Source organism: Monodelphis domestica, chromosome 8, assembly GCF_027887165.1.
Source record: "Monodelphis domestica isolate mMonDom1 chromosome 8, mMonDom1.pri, whole genome shotgun sequence".
Classification (NCBI taxonomy): domain Eukaryota; kingdom Metazoa; phylum Chordata; class Mammalia; order Didelphimorphia; family Didelphidae; genus Monodelphis; species Monodelphis domestica.
This window is the reverse complement of record NC_077234.1, coordinates 86,977,547-86,995,542: the sequence shown is the minus strand read 5'-3', so window position 1 is coordinate 86,995,542 and position 17,996 is coordinate 86,977,547. Positions and strand designations below refer to the sequence as shown.

At 37.5% G+C, this 17,996-nt stretch overlaps 1 protein-coding gene across 1 annotated transcript in view; it reads left to right on the top strand.

Moving 5' to 3' along the window:
* The window catches only part of PARD3B (par-3 family cell polarity regulator beta), a 1,280,476-nt gene that overhangs the window by 1,197,207 nt on the left and 65,273 nt on the right, over positions 1 to 17,996 (top strand). Inside the window, exon 22 of the mRNA XM_001365888.4 lies at positions 14,489 to 14,568. Within this exon, the coding sequence (XP_001365925.2) occupies positions 14,489 to 14,568 (80 nt within the window). The remainder of the gene's footprint in view (positions 1 to 14,488; positions 14,569 to 17,996) is intronic.

Below are 17,996 nucleotides of genomic sequence, written 5' to 3'. Positions count from 1 at the left end.
GTCTATTTGCAACCAAACTTATCTCTTTTTAGTATTGGTAATTAGCATATAAGGGAAGTCTCAGATAGCTTTCCTAGGAGCCCAGTTAAGCGTGAATTCAGTGTCTTCTTCACTAGTATACATAACTACTTTTTTTCAGTCCTCTCTGACATGCATTTCTTTGCTGATATAAGAACAATTTCTGGCACTCTATATGTATTTGCATAATTTTATATGCTGAGCAGAGTTCTTGGTTTTATAGCAGTATAATAATTTTTTAAAAAGTGAAAATTGACAGGCTTTTGGTATTATTTGCAGCTGGTCCATCACTTCCTCTTATTAAAAGCCTCAACTAAAGTACTATGCAATTATCTTCTTTGACAGGACCACAGCTTATGTCTTACATCCGCTCATCATTTTCTTCTTTTTTTAATACTCTTTTCCACTTTCTCCTCCTTAGATAAATTACTGAACATAATCCTTTTATATTATTGGGTTTGTTCCCTGATCCTTACAAACTCAGAGTCTTCTACTGAAATCAAAGTGCTGAGATCTAGCTGATAAAATGGTCTTAGTACATGGTACCTTTAGTCCTTTCAGTATTAGTTGAGGATTGACTGTGAAAAGTATCACCCCAGGACTACAAAGGTAGTCTCTACATCCTTCCGTCAACTTCTGCCCTCCTTTTTGTCCATTGTCATTATTTTGATTAAAAGGTGAACAGAAGCATTGGTGGTTTTGCAGAATGTAGAAATTACTACTGAAACTTCCTCTATTAATGGAAATTATGAGAGGAGGAAAATGGTACTTGAACAGCAAGAATGACATTAATTATGCGAAAAGCAATCTTATCTGGCAGATGGCAAGTGCTATTTTACTCCTAAACAATCTTCTGTGGGTTTGTGTCCAGCGAGTGTTAGAAATCTTAAGAGCATTTTATTTTGGCGACATTTCCATAGCACTTGGACATTTAGCATCCAGATAAAAGATAAGTTGGAAGCAAATTATGTTGGTGAAATTGAAGAATGTAGTAATGACTTCAGTGTGAATGAATCAATGACCAATTAAATGATTATATCAAATCCAACTCTTTAAATTCTGACTTAAAATAATCAAATTTCCAGGACTTTGAAAGTAAACATTATATGAAATCAGACTGAGTGGTAAATTTTCTGTGACCCAGCCTAATGAATAGGGAATTTTAGTCAATCAGATATTCCAAAACTTCTGAGATCTTTGATTTTGTTAGGGTTGAGCATTATTTCTGCAGAAACAGATCACAGCCTCTCTACCACTTAGTAGATGGTCTTTAAGGGTTTTTGTAGCTGAATCCTACATTGAGTCAGCCTAGACTAGACTCCCTCTAGACTTTCTAAACAATGATCTCCCTGACTATACTTTTACTCATTCCAGTTCTGTCTATACATTCACTCATTCCTATTAGGTCACTAGTCAAGGTAGGGGAGTTGAAATACTCCTTGTTCCCCACTGCCACTTCCAGATTCTCTCCCTGTCTCCATCATTCAATAACCTGTCCTCCTTTGAGATCCATGCAATGTGTATATACTAATCAATCAATATCTTGATAGCTGTTGTTTACAAACTTCCAGATTACTCCCCTTCCTTCCTCAATGGATTTGGTACCTGCTGGCCTCCTGGGGGACTTCAACATGCATATATAGTAACGCTCCCTCAAACACACTAACCATTCAATTCTTTAACTTGCTCGTTGCCCATGACCTACTCCTCTACACCACATAAGCCACATACAAAAAATAATCATTCTTAATATTTCCATCATCTATAAATTTACCACCTCCAACTAAAGAATTCCAAAATCCTCTTATCTGCTCATATATTGGTTTCCCACCTCTCCCTCTGCCTTCCCTTACCCAAACTCTATTCTTCATCCACACTATGACCTTCACTTCATTGACACCTTCATTCTCTATCAGATCATCTCCCCTACCCTAGCCACTCTCTCTCCTTTTTTCCCCATCTTGCCCTTCTGGACAAATCAGTTTAACTATTCTGCCCATTTGAGTCCCTGCTTCCCATATCATGCTGTCGATTATACCCTGCCAAATCTTAGGCTTATATGACTCTGCTGCCTTCAAAGCTACATATGTGTGATTAAATATAGAAAAAAATGGTATAGGTGGACTTGTTCCTTCTTGATACCTATCTATCTACCTGCAAAAGTGATCCCATTCCTTCCTCTATCCTCCAAAGAATTGCTTCCTCTGTCATCCTCACTCTTTCACTTATCTTCCATCTTCCCTTCTAGTAGCTCTTCACCTCCTGCTTACAAATAAGCCCATGTTTTGCCATCCTCAAAAAACTCTCACTTGATCCTTCCATTTCTACTGTCATCCTAGTTTCAGCTTCCCTTTGTGTCTGAACTTCAAAAGGCCTCTTACAAAAACGCCTCCACTTCTCTCTCCTCTTACTCATTTCACTTACAATCTGACTTCTGATCTCATCACTCTACTGAAACTGCTCTCTCCAAAATTAGCATCTCTTAATTGCCCAATCCAGTGGCCTCTTCTGGGCCTTTCTGTGGTTGCTGATCATTTTCTTCTCCTTGATTCTCTTCTATCTCCAGGTTTAAAAAAAAAAACAACACTCTCAAGGTTCTTCTTCTACATATCAATCTACTCCTCAGTCTCCATTGCAAATTTCTCATTGGTCATGCCCTCTAACCACAGATGTCCCTCAAGATTTTGTACTGAGCCCTTTTCTCTTCTCTCTCTATATACTAATTCACTTAGTGATCTCATCAGCTATGGTAGGTTTAATTACCACATCTATGCTGATGATTACCAATTCCATCCTAATCTCTATGCTGACCTCATCTCACATCTCCAGTGCTTTTTAAATCTCTGGAACTGAATGTACCTCATGCTCCATATCCAATCTGTAGTCAGAGCCTATTGATTTCACCCTTGCATCATCTCTTGAATATACCCCCTTCTCTCTGATGTTGCTGTGACCTAGTATAGGCCCTCCTCAACTCAAGCTTGGACAATTGCCATAGCCTGCTGGTGAGCCTGGCTGCCTCAGATCTGTAGCTACTCCAAGCCATCCTCCATTCAGCATCAAAGTGATTTTCCTAAAGTATAAGTCTAACCATCACACACACACACACACACACACACACACACACACACACACACACACACACACTAAATTCTAGTGACTCCCCATCACCTCCAGAAACAAATATGAAATTCTCTATTTGGCATTCAGTGCCCTTCATAATCTCCCCAAATTTTCTGGTATCACACCTTATGCCTTACTCCTGTTATATACTCTTCCATTCAATGACACCAGCATCTCTGAGTTCCACAAAAAGACGCTTCATCTCTTAGCTCTGAGCATTTCCTCTGACTGTCGCCTGTGCCGAATGCTTCCCCTCTTCAGTTCTGCCTTGTAGCTTTCCTGGCTTCCTTCAAGACTTAACCAAAATCCCATCTACTACAAGTAGCCTTTCTCAACCTCAATGAATTCTAGTGCTTTTCTTCTTTTCATTATTTCCCATTTGTCTTGTGTAGCTTATTTGTATATATGTGTTTGTTTGTTGTCTCTCCCTTTAGATTGTGAGCTCCTTGGAAGCAGAGAATGTCTTTTGTTTCTTTTGTGTTCCTGATGTTTAGCTCAGTGCTAGGCATTATAGTATGTTCTTCATAAATGCTTATTGACTGACCAACTGACTAGATTTCACTAGGCAAATCATCGAACCCTAGGTTTAGATTGCTAAGAGATTTAACTGCAAACTACATATCTTACTACACACACACACACACACACACACACACACACACACACACACACACACACACGTGCCTTACAGCCTCAACTTGGTGTTAAATTTTTTATGAATACATTCTCTAAGTCATTCTTACCACACCTTTTAATATGTCATCATACTGGCATACCACTCATGTTGAGGGTCCGGTAGGTTTACCCTATAAAAATGAATGACAAATTGTATGTGACTGATGCTCCTGATGTGGGATCCCTTAGCTTGCTGATTCATGTTGTTTAGCTAAATTGCTATGCCTGGAAGATGAATAGAAGGAAAGCAAAATGCTGATGAGCAACTGTATCATGTAGGCATTGGATTTTTCCAAAGAATTCTTTAACATTAGATATCCCTAAGAATTTCTAGTCCAACCATCTCAGTTTTACAAATAAGAAAAGAGACCTCCAGGGGTTAAGTGACTTATTTAAGACTGCACAAGGTAGTAAGTGGTTGAGCCCTGATTCCAGCTGAGGTCCTCTGACCCTGAATTCATCATTCTTTCTACTGCACCATATTCCTAAGGTAACATCTGGCTGTGACACTGTGATTTGATTTCCAATATTTTTCTTTAATTTAGCACCCATGAAAAAGGTTACTGATGTCCCCATTTTTCCTAACTATTGATATCTCCTCCTATGTAAGCAATTATATAATGAACATTCCTTATGTACTAAATGCTTTGGACAATTCATTTGTAATACAGATTAGTTAGGCAGCTAAGTAGTATGGAAAGAGTGTGGAACTTGAAATCAGGAAGTCCCTACTTCAAATATGGCCCCAGACACTTAGTAGCAGTGTGACTCCAAGCCTCATCTATAAAATGGGGGAAATAGCACCTACTTCCCAGAATTGTTTCAGTGATAAAAGGAGATGATATCTATAAGGCATTTTGTAAACCCTAAAATGATATAGAAATGCGAGCTATTAACCAATGTTTATATCTAAGTTATCATTTTTAACAAAACAACTTTAGCTTTCTTTTGAAGGAAATAAGAGGTCAAAATATGCAAGCATTTAAAAATTAAAGATTTATTAGACTTCATAAAACATGAGACTTGATCTTTTATAGTTTAAAGTAATAATATAGAACATAATTTGATCTCTTATGATCTTCAAAAATATGAATCTTTGTTAAAATAACACAAATATTTAACTAATATCTTACTATTATTTTGTAAATCAAAATATACCATAGAGCAAGATTTAAAGAAATATAAATATTTAGATACAAATTTAATGTTTTCTCTTTTTCATTAAATTTAAATAGTTAATGGCCCTGGCTAAATCTGATTTTGGATTTAGTTCTCAACCTTAATATCTCACCCTAATTCTTTCCTAAAGTCAGAAGCCTTCATGGATTGTATTCACTTTAACAGTGCTTCTTCTGAATTTCAAATCCATGCCATGAAAGCTTGATACTTTGACCTCCTCTCCACTCCCATCTCTCCCCTGCTTTGGGTACCAAATCCATCAATTATCTACTTATTCTAATTGCCCTAGATAGGATTTAATCCATGCCTAAATTCTGCTAATCCAGTCTCTCAAAGGGAAAATTAAGCTTCCTTCACTCTGCAGTTTGGCTATATCAAATCCCAGAGTCTTGTCTCTATCAATGGCCAAGCAAATAGAGAAGGCTAAAGGTAACTAAATTTTTATCATACATAGGGATGGTCTTCTTCCAGTCAAACTAAGGTTCCCATGACAACCAACTTGTATCTCATCCACTCATTCCTCTCAACTTCCCCTCTTGCTTAATTAAAGTGTAATCTGCACAGAAAGGGAAATTCCTTAGTTCTGTAGGCTTTAACCTTTTACAACATGCTTTTTACCCAGATTTCTTTTTTTAAAGGGGGTTCTAAACCAAACAATCAATGATAACCTTTTAAAAGTCATGCTGTAGTTTCCTTACGTTGGATATAGAGTCTTCATTTATAAATTCATTTTCATTTGGATACATACATGTTTGGTTTGTGGGAGAGGCTGAGGCATGGGATTTTGTATAATTTAGCTGTTCAATATTTGGGAGTAGAGTTAGTGTTTGATTTAGTGCTCATAATCTGTCAGACCTCCATCCTCATCCTAGAGTCTTGGGGGACAAGTCTTGGGTCTAGTAGCAAGGAAAGATGGGCCACCCCAACAAGCTGGACCTATTGCCTTGAGACTTTACTACTCTAGACCTAAGCAGAGCACCAGCACTGTAAACTGAGCCCCTGGTTTGACGCAGGTCTACAGCTCTCTTTTCAGACATGGATGGTAAAAACTATTGAAGAGGATTCTTTTCCTTCAGGGGAGCCTGAGCTACTGCAGACAGCCTAGTCTTTGAAGAGAAGTTTCCATCCAAGGTCAGGGCTGTCTGAGAAAACTCAGAGCTTCCTTTAGAGGAGCTGTTCTTCCTGGGCACTCCTGCCTGCTAACCATTTCTTGCTGAACACTTCTTGCTGAAGCTTTTCCTTGCATCCCCAAATAAGTTCTAGTCAGGGGGCAGCTGGGTAGCTCAGTGGATTGAGAGCCAGCCCTAGAGATGGGAGGTCCTAGGTTCAAATCTGGCCTCAGACACTTCCCAGGTGTGTGACCCTGGGCAAGTCACTTAACCCCATTGCCTAGCCCTTACCACTCTTCTGCCTTGAAGCCAATACACAGTATTGACTCCAAGACCGAAGGTAAGGGTTTAAAAAAAATTTTTTTAAAAAATAAGTTCTAGTCTTCCCCTTTAGGTTATGACACACCTGCCATGACTATGTCCTGACAACTACTAGCAACCTCATGACATACCTTGTCCAAAGCAGGATAGGCATGAGCTGACTCTGCCTTGAACAGAAGCCCAACTGGGAATCTGCATGTCTGAGACAAGCTTAAATCAATCTCTCTTTCTCTTTCCTTCTCTGCCCATCAGTCTCTGTGTGTGTATCTTTCTCTGTTTTTTCTTCTCTTTCTCTCTCATCACAGCCTGGGTCCCTCTATCTGTGTCTTTCCCCTCCCCTCTCTTGTCCTTCCATCTCCTCTCCTCTCCCTCTCCATCTCTGTGTGTCTGTACAGTATGAGATACTAAGAAGTTCTTTTATCACCAAAGTGGGATGTTCTTTAGAGAATGAATGCAATCACTGAGTTAAATGGCATGCACTGCGCATCTTTGAATATATACAGGCAAGGTATTTGCTAGAGGCTTCCATGTTCAGGGCACAGTGGCCAGTTCTGTAACCATAGAACTCCTTTGCTTCTCTAAGCATGATTGAAAGTAAGGTTCCCATGGCATGTGCGTGCTGTGGCACGAAGCCCAAAATAGTCAACTAATACCATGATTATTTTTCTTTTCAGTGAGGCCGAAACCCTCAACATAGCAGTTCCTTTTATATAATATTATCTTTGGCAGCACTATGGATAGGGTGGGGAGGACACGAATTCAAATTTTACCTCAGACATTTCCTAGCTTCATAATCCTGTGCAAGTCACTTAACCCCAGTTGTCTAGCCTTTACCACTCTTCTGACTTAGAATCAATACTTAGTATCATTTCTAAGACAGAGAGTAAAGGGTTTTTATAAGCTACTATATAAAGTTTGGGGTTTTTTAATCTTCAGTAATGCTAAACTTGTACAGTATGAGTCCCCCCTAAATAAAAGTACTTATGAAATCTAATTTGTAATATCAGTGAAAACTGAAAACTGATTTCTTAATTATTCAGGCCTTTCTTTGTACTCTAAAAACCAGGAAGAGATGAAAATTTTTACATGTAATCAATCACTCAGTTCCAGAGTCACACTAAAAGTGACTTGTTCATTACAAGGAAAGTGTTCTTAATCAAATTGACTCGCATATTAAAAATGGATTCTATAGATCCCAAAACGTATGGATTTTTTTTAATCTTTAGTCCCAGATTATGGATCTTGGAAGCAGTAAGAACTGTGTTTGAGTTATTCCAAAGGTAATTACTGTGTGATCCCAGGTGAGTCATTTAACTTCTCTGAGGCTCTTTCCTCATTTATGAAATGGACATCATAATAGCACCTACCCTCCAATGCTCTTGTGAGATCCAAATGAGATCACCTGCTTAAAGCACTTGGCAAACCTTAAAGCATCATATAAATGTGAGCTAACCTTCTTGTTATTACTATTAAATATCGGAGGGTATTTATTAAGGTGAATGTGTCTTATAGGACATACAGCTGATAGAATTAATTTGTATGATCTCATTAGAAATGCCCAGCATCAAAATAACTTAATTATAGATGCATCACCTAAAGCATTTTGTAGAACTAGAGAGATTTTGTGGGTTGACTTTTTTCTTTCAGTAGTCTGTGGTCAGTATTTTTCCAGAGTAAAATAAATGAAAACAGCAGAGAAATATGTGATTCAAACTACATTCAAGAAAAATAGATTCCCAACCAAATTGAATAAGCAGTGATTACCAATAGGCAGTGTTTGATGCAATTAACCCCAGCCCCCCATAGCCATTGTTAACTGTTCCTAAAAGGTAGAATGACAAGTTAACCACTTGCAGATTTCAGGGATCAGTTTTTGTAGTAACTTTTCCTTTTCATCAGGTCTGTGTTGTCTTCTTTCGGGGTGATTTTATTTCTCAGGCATTGCAACAACATCTTTATTTGGGGGTAGACAGATGGGGAAAGGAAACGAGAAGAGGGGGCTGGTTCTTTATTTAAAGACATAGAGCCAGAGTTTGCTTTTTAGGCTTATTGGACAGTATTAATGACAGGAGGAGCTGAGACTCATCTGATAGATGGAGCCAAATTTGTATCCACAATCAGTTTCTATGGTAACTGTATCTTAGGCCACAGACACAAACAGAGCTGGGCAGGAGATGACTGATTTTATTTACTGGTTTAAAAAAAAAGACCAGAAAATAGATATTTCAGACTATTGACAGGCTAATATCCATGAATGATGGTAGCATAAATTTTACCTTGTAAAGATCCAATAAATACTTAATATTTTCACATAGTTACAGGTAACTTTGTGGTTATTCATGGTAAATGTTGAATAACCTCTATAGTTTTAGAAGAGGTAATATCCAGAAACAATTAGTTGGAGATCATATTAATAAATATTCAGTTGCTATAAGTAATGAAGCTAGTGAGCATTTAACTTGAAAATTGAAACTCTTTATAAAATAAATGTATTCAGTGAGAAGCAACATAGTTTAGGGTACAAAGCGCCACCCTTAGAATCAGGAAGACATTTAGGTTCAAGTTCTGTCTTTTTAACATGTGTGACCATGGGTAAGTCACTTGGTATCCGTGTGTGTTAATCAGTTGGTCTTGCTTCATTTGCTGTTTTTAAAACCTGGCAGATATGGCCGCCTTGTCTATCCCTGGAATACCCAATTATTTAGAGATTACCAAATAGCTGAACTAAAGCGAGGAAAAGTCAGAATAGCTCAAAGAACTATGAATTTTTGTGAGTTCTCTGTTTCTATACATGTCATTTATAACTATGTATATTCACCCATATGATTCACATTCTTGATGAGAAGAAACTGAGCACTCTAATTAGATTATTTTCCTTTGAAAAAAATGTGTTCCCATTTTTCTCACAAAGCCATAACCAAGGCATAGTGACTGAGATTTGTCCCAGGACACTAAAAGTTAGAGAACACAAAAATTTGATGCATATACTTCTTTAACACTGGAGTAACTGAGCTTAACCCTTAGCCATCATTTATCGTGCTCATCTGTGAGTCCCTGTAGTAGCTGACATCCCCCTCCAGCTCAAAGAAATTTGTCTCAATTACTTCTTGTATTATTTTCCCATCAGTTCATTTGTGGATGTGAACTGAATTGTTTGCTCCAGGTGCCCACATGGGTAGTTATGGTTCTGAGTACCCTTATTGTAGAATGTCCTCATCCTGGAATGTGCTCTAAAATGAGCTAATTATTTTCTGAAAGCCTTGACCCTACTGAAAGAAGTTACTTCCTAAAATTCTTCCAGGTCAGTTGGGTTAGGGCAAGGTATTTCAGAAGAAGCTTTTCCCTAGCAGGTGCGTGGATTGCTGCTTCACAATGGCAGGCTACAAATACTAAATGAAATACACTTTTTTCCAAAATAGCCTCTAAAATGTTATGCTGTGGATTTTAATCTTATGATGTATCTGGCAGCACGGGACTCATTTTTTGTAATGGATCTGAGCAAGACATATTTGTAAATGAGGATGTTATGTACAGGTGAATAAGCCTTATTGCAACTCTCTGCACAGCCTTTCCATCACAGCAGCTTTTAAATCTCTTCAGCAAAATTGACGTATGGTGCATAAATTACAAGATTGGCAGAAATGTGTTCTAACCTGTAGAACGTGAAATACATGTTAATTTTCAATTGTTTCCGCTTTTTTACAATCAGACATTTTTCGAAAACCCTGCGTGATTTATTCTTTTCTTTTTAATGAATTGTTAAAAATGTTTGAAAAGGCATTAAATCTTCCCCTCTGCCATTAATCTGCAAATGGGGGAAATAGGGGGGTTAAATGGCCTCTTACTATATTGCTTTATAAAACTGCTGATTCTAGCAATGCCAAGATAGAAATACATACTAATGTAAGAGGCCCTGAATGCAAACAGCAAGCTCTTTACATTTATGGAGAAAAGACTAATAGCCTCATTTTAACAAGGCTCTTAACACCCAGGCCGTTAGCATGCATTGAATGAATGGAATTGGGAGGACTCCCATGGACTAAAAGCTTCTTAATTCAACATTCCTGCCTAACATGGAGCCCTCCTGATAAGCTCTCATAATCTAGCCAAGTAAGGTTGCCATGTTGAAGGCATACCACGTCGAGCTTTTCAAGTTGTTTTGAACATTTTGCTTCTTAAGCTACAACATTGATGGAAAGAGAAATATCTTTGCAACCCAATTGTGTGTTCTGATATAACAATGTTATGGGAAAATTCTAGGTTTCTGTTATGACTAAAGTCAAGATTGTTTCTATCAACTATATATTTAAGATATTACAAAGATTTTTGTTCTTGTTTTTAATGAAAACACTTGGAGATTAGCAAGGGAGATCAAGTATTTCTTAAACAATTCTACTTTCAATAGATTAGAACTTAGGACCATTTTTCTGTAAGGAGAGAGGTCTATAGTAGTGAGCAAACCTAACCCTAAGTTTTGTTGGTGACAGCACAAAAAAATAAAAGAGCCAGGACTACACATACCTGTATACATCCAATCTCTCCCACCACTTCCTTAAAGCACCCTTCCCTATTTTGCCTCTATCTACCCTTCTTATTATACAACAGGCATCTTTTTGGCATCTTCCCAGTCACTCTGCCATCTACTTGACAGTCTCATAAGTATAAAATGGGGTAGGTGTGGGAAGACAACCATTCACATGAAAAAGCCCTTGAAATTTTCATTAACTGCAAGGTCAGTATATGAGTGTGTTTTAGCAGCCAAAAATTCTAATGGAATTTTAGACTGGATTCAGAGACATGAGATCCAAGACTACAGAGGGAGTGATAGTTCCATGATAGCCTGCACCAATCAAACCATATTTTGAAGTATTGTGCCCAATTCTAGGAATATCATGATAGCTGTCTCATATGTTTGAAGAACTCTCATGTGGAAGAGGGCTTAGACCTCCACTTGGCCTCAGAGGACAGAACTTGTTAGCAGTGGTTGGTAGTTGAAAAGGGGAAAATTTAGACTTAGGACAAATTTCCTAGCAAATAAAAATGACCAAAAAGTATAGTGGGATGTCTTTGGTGGCAATGAGTTTTCTCTCACTGATGGACATTAAACAAAGAAATGATGACCACTTGTGGCCTATATAAGGAGGGAAACATTCATTTAGATACAAGTTGGACTAGATGGCATCTCAGATCTCTTCCAATTTGAAGAATCTATAAGTCACTCATGTAAACTTTTACAACCAAAGCAACAACCTATAGGGCCAATGCCAAAAATTAATGGAACTGAAGAAGAGGATCTATTTTTGTCATCATCCTAAACATTTTTTGAGCCCCTATTGTGAACACAATTCTGATTGTTCGTTATCTGTATGTACTTAAGAAGCTTATAGCACATAAATGAGATATTGACTCATTAAGATACTACTTTAGTAAGTCTTTGATTTTGTTGGTATGAACTCTCCCTCTGCCGATGTAGATCATATCCCTGTGACACCTTTTCATCTTGTGTAGTTCTGTTATATTTGTGTTCTTCCATAAATCCTTTACATTGGATCTACCTAAATTCTTAAAGCTTCCTTCCTACTCTGTTACTATCTAAAACAGAAGTGTCCAGGGCCAAGGAGCTGCAAAGCTCCCTGAGTAGAGCCTTGGAATCAGATTAAAACGGAATTGGGAAATGTTTAACAAAATAAATAAAAATGCAATACAGCATAGATAATGTGAATTTCTGGTTTTCTAATTCAATATGCAGGGGCTAGGATCTGTTTCTCTTTTAGTGTGACAACATTGCTCTAAAGGATATTGATATACCACTTTGGCCGCCCATCTGTTGTCTCTTGCTCCCTTTATGTGACTAAGCAGCCACCCTTACTCTTCATGGATATCTCCAAAATATCTTTTGTGCAACTTTTCACATTCAGGTTGTCACTGGCAACAGGTTAAAGCCCATTTATACTTTTTTAATAAATTTGAAATGTTGATATTAATGTGATTCACTTTTATAACAGTGAACACTTAAGGAGCTTTGAAAGCACAGCACAGATTCTCAAATGTGACCCAACCCAAACTCCTCTGTTGATGATGATGATGTATCCAAATGCAGCTCATTGTCCTTGTGTCCAGGGACCCCCAGGGAGCTGTCCAAACCCCTCTAATTTTTCAGAAATGGAATGCAAATTCAAGAAAGGTTGGCAACTTGTCCAGGGTCACACAAATAGTAAGTGGCAAAGGCAGGATTTGAACCAAGGTCTAACCATTGTAAAACTAGTATTCTTTTCACAATATCAGTCTCATTCTCATCATCAGTAAGAAATCTTGTCTGAATCTTAGCTATAATACTAGCAAATACTTAAGGATAATGTATGCTAAGAAGTTAAATTCAAAATAAACATAAACAACCTAAAAGGAAAGATGCATGAGTGTAAATAGACTACAATATGTTACCAGAAAATGAAGGCACTTCTATGTGTTATACACATGTGCAATACATGCAAATATACACAGATATGTAGCAACACTAGTTCTGTAGAGTACTTGAATAATTGAATGTGTACAAACATGTACACATATGATAAGATAGCCATCCGAGTTCTTGCCAAACTATAAAATGCTACATAAATGTAATACTCTCACGATTATTACTCTTCTTATAATTTCTCTTCTTCTTCTTTTCTTCTTACAGACTCTCAATTTCTCTTCCATGAACCCTATTAAAAGTTAATTATTCCTTTCTCTGAATACCAATATTATTTATTATCTGTATCCACTCAGCATGAGTTACCATGCTCATACCTCAGCCTGATGTTGAATTCACCCTAGGTTCTCAGAGCTTGTACCAATAGAACATAAGTTTTGTCCTGGCCCATCACGACTGAAAAGGCTTTGGGGGATGACTGATCTTTTATCCAAGAATCAACTGAGCTTAGAGAGATTCATCTCCAGGTTTGTCTCAGGGTGGTGAATTTTTTTGACCAAAACAACTCAGAAATACTGTCTCCAGAGGGGAAAGGGAGTTGCAGTTTACAACATTAACGAAGAGACTCATAAGGAAGAAGTCAGAGATTCTCTTATAGTCAGAAAAACCCAAGTCCAGATTCTTCCTTAGAAACTTACTAACTGTATGACTATAGATACGTCACCTACCCTCTCTTAGCCTCAGTGTCCTCATCTATAAAATAGGAACACTAATAACACCTACTTCACAGGGTGGTTGGGAGGATCAAGCAAGATAACATATTTTAAAAGCTTTACCAATCTTGAAGCAATATCTAAATGTTACTCTCATTCTAGTAATAAATTTATATTATCAAATCATTTTGTAATCCTCTCATTTGAGGCCAATCTTTGCCTCATACTTCTTTTGAATCTTTCCTAGCACCAAGCACAATGCCAGGCATGTAGTTAGACCCTCAATAAATATGTCTTCATGATCTGTGGACTTAAGAGGAGAGGGGATTATTCAGTCAATCAATTTGTATTTATGTTGATTTTCTGGGCCAATCACTATAAGCTCAGCTTTGTGCTAAGTGCTCTGGAAGAAACAGAATTAGACATCTCTGCCCTCTAAGCACTTAGAGTCTACTTAGTGATAGAAGGCATGAAATGACAAACATAGTGTAAAGAGTTGGTGAAAAAGAATTAAGTACGAGTAATATAAGTTATAAGGGTTGTAGATTTCAAAAAGAAGGAAATTCAATAAGAACTATAGTGGCCAGCAAGAATTTCTTGAAGGCAGTGGCCTTGTTGTGTGGTTTGACTTTTACTTAGCCAAATAAGACTTGTTTAGAAAAAAAAACAACAGTATTTAAATACTAGGTTCAAGCTCAGGACAGGACATAGGGAATGGAGTTACTTGGCTCCTAATTTCTGCTTACCAGAACTGACTGTTTTTATGTACCTTACAAGTTCATTGTCAATTCTTGTAGCCATTCTGGATTTCTGCTTTGCCATGGTTGATTTTTGGCATGCAAAAGCAGCATTTGTGCACTGATTATAATTTTGAGAGGCTTTGTCAGTAACCAAGGTCTATAATTGATCTTCATCTCTAATTACTCTTCTCTCCACAGGTGTCTGGAAAAAGTCCAGATGGGAGTTCACACAACCTCCGCATTGAGGGGATGGAAAGACAATGTGCATCCTTACCCAGGTAGATCACTGAGGCATCTCCCTTTGCCAATTCACCCTCAACTGCAGCCTTTCAAGTAATCTGCATGAAACAGTTTCTTAAATGAGAGATTATGGTATCATTTCCTTCCACTGCCTTCTGCTGCAGCCTTGGCACCATCTTCACAACTGTGCTAAGAATTGAAACACTTGTGGGGGGAGTTTGCAAGAAGAAAATAGTATGTCATTGCAATTGACCATGTCAGCAAGAATATTGGATACTGAACGGAAATCCTAAACCATTGCTATAAAAACTACACTAAGCATAGAGCATCAGGTCTGGAGACAAAATGATAATAAATCCCCTGTCCCAAAAGTTGCCTATAAGGATCTACCAGCAGCATTTGACATGGAAGTTTAATGTTAGTAGCTAAGGGCAAAATTTGACCAAGGGTCCCCCCAAGAAAGGATCTGAAACCAACTTGAATTATTCTGTGCCCAGATTCTCTGTGGCAATAACCAGATATTACTCCAAGGAGCACATTTTTGTAAAAGTCATATACACAGGAATAGAATCATGCGGGAAAAATTTGCCTGGCAGACCCATCATGACATGAGCCACTTCTGCCATAAGCAGTAATCCTTGAAAATGAGGTAGAATTCTCAAAGGTTCTCCTCCTTATCCTCTAAATAAAGACTAATTCCAGACTTGTATCTGGAAGGTATGGCAAAATGGAGACTTTCCTTTCTTTTTTTAAAAATGTTTATTGTCATGCAAAACACACTTCCATATTGGTCATTGTTGTAAGAGCAAGATCATACATAAACAAAACCCCAAAATAAAACCAAAGATACAGTGATATGAAAGACTGAAAGACAACTCCAACATTTCTTTCTCTGGAGGCGGAAAGCATTCCCCACTGTAAGTCTTTCAGGATTGTCCCAAATCATTGCTAAGAGTAGCCAAGTTTTCACAGATGCTCATCATATAATATTGCTGTTACTATGTACAGTGTTCTCCCAGTTAAAATGGGAACTTTCAAAGACTACAGTCCAGCTTCTGTTATGTGTGAAAATTAGGGAGCTAGAAAAAGAAACAAGGAAAAGCTAGTACTGAAGAAAAAATAGAAACCTAAAGAAATATCTCACCTTTTGAAAGGATTGAAGGTTCATCAAAAACTACTATTCTCCAACATGAGCAGCATTAGATTTGAACTAAGTCTTTGCCAAAAAGGCAGTTGCCTCTTTGATTCAATGGAGAACAATGTGTTGGCCAAAATTTTGCATATAGTTTAATGTGTATATGTATGTATGTATGTATGTATGTGTATATATATATATTTACATATATACATACATATATATATATATATAATGCGCAATATTGGAACAGGTGACCACTTGCCCAGATGATCACTTGCTTTTTATAAGTTGCACAGTGGTCTCTTTAAAAGTGTGTGTGTGGGGGGGGGGGGGGGGAATCTTATAACTATTTAAGAATGGCTTTAAACAATGAGGAGGTACACTGTCCACAGCACAAATCAAAATAAATAAACAAATTTGGCTTCCTTGCATCCAAATGCCCTTGAATTTTCTCTTTGTTATATGTATTCTCTCTTTCTCCCTCATTCCTTTCTTCTCTTCCTTTTTTCCTAACCTAAAATTGTTACTTGGGTTTTGTTTGGGCTCATTTTGGTTTGGTTTCTTATCAGGATCCAGGCTCTACTTTATTATTGAGGTCTATTGATTGTGGTGAAGGCAGATGGAGAGTAGAGTGTTTTATTGAGAAAACTAGAAGTAGTTGAATGCCCTCTTGACTAACAAACATGGCCCTCGCTCCCTGCAGAACACTAGTGTAAAACTGACTCAGGATGGGACAACATGGATCTATAGACTTGTTCTAAGCCAGAACAGATGATATCTCTAAAGAGATCTGAACTAATAATGATTAGCCAGAATGTCCCCCAACATCCTAAAACAATTTCTTTCACTTTATAAGCACTGAAATGCTAAAATCATAGTTGAACATAAACAAGTCAGTTTTAGGATTAAACACTGGGGGAGGGAGTTTTCTGACAAAAGCATCAAATTCACAGTATTCTGTGGAGCTGGATCTATCATCAGAATGTGTGAATTGACAAAAAAAAAATCCTGCTGGCGAAGTGGATGTGTCTGTAGCTGAATTGTTCAATTTCTAATGAAAATAATTTTGACAAAAAGTGCATCCACACAATGGTAGCAATGATTAGATGCACGTGTGAACAGACCTTCCTTGCTACCTGGCAACCAGTAGTAGCCCTAGTGGAGAGGAAAAAGAATTCAGATAAACATATGACAAAGAGTTCATTGGGATGGTTTCTTGTTTTTTAATGGGGAAAATAGGATGAGATTAGCTGTATCCATTTCTAAAAAAAAAAAATAGAAAATGCAAAACAATCCCAGAGCACTTTCTCAAATCTGTAGATGAGTGAGTATACAGAGAAGAGGGTCCTGAAAGATAGGAGGGTTTCCTGAGCCCCTCAGCTGACTTGAATAGAAGCATACACTTTCATACACACCTAGGACATTTTCCCTGCTTTGGGGACTCTTTTTTCCCCTCAGGTTTAACACCATAGTTAATTGAGGCACATTGTTTCCCTTTTCCAGAACTGAAGGATAGTACATCTCTGCTTGTCCTTTCTTCTCAAAAGGGGGACAGAATTCTAAAATATTCATGAAGTTAAATTTTTTTATTAAAACATTGTGATAATTCTGTCAGTTGAAAGGAAATGTCAACCTTGGAAGAAACTTAATGGGCAGTGGGTTTGTTTGGAGCCTCTTCTATTCATGTCAATGCCTTGTTAGCATTCAAATATACTCCAACATCTTGCTTTTTCTTACAACATAGAACCAATAGGAAAATGCTACCCAATGAATTTCATTGCTAGGACCAAGTTGGTACTATGAAACTCCAGGGTGAGGCTGGGGCAGTATCTCTAAAATGGGTATATCTAGCCTATTGACATTTACTTACAAAAGAATGAGAAAAGCAGTAAATGAGAGGTGGAAGGAAAAAAAAGACCATTCTTATTACTTGAAAGATTTTATTTTTCTTTAGTTCTTTGAGTACAGTTTTGAAAAATAGTGGTATAGCCTTGTAAATTAACCTATCCTATATTCACCAGAATAAATACTATAGCCAGTCCCACTACCACCATCAATTTAGTTTCATAGGTAAACCAAAGGAAAACAACGTAGCATCCCTTTCTATTTGTTCAGTGCAAATTTTAATACTTTTTCCCAAGAGAGCATGCAAATGGCCATGTGTAAAGCCAGAATATTATGAGAATAGTAAATATGTGGTTATTTTAAACTGTCTCTTTTTCATTGCAAAGGCTGGTTCCAATAAAACTAGGGGGCAAATACATCATGAAAACTGATCTGTTTGCTCCCAAGCTTTTCTCTACACAGCCATTTCAACACACTATGTCT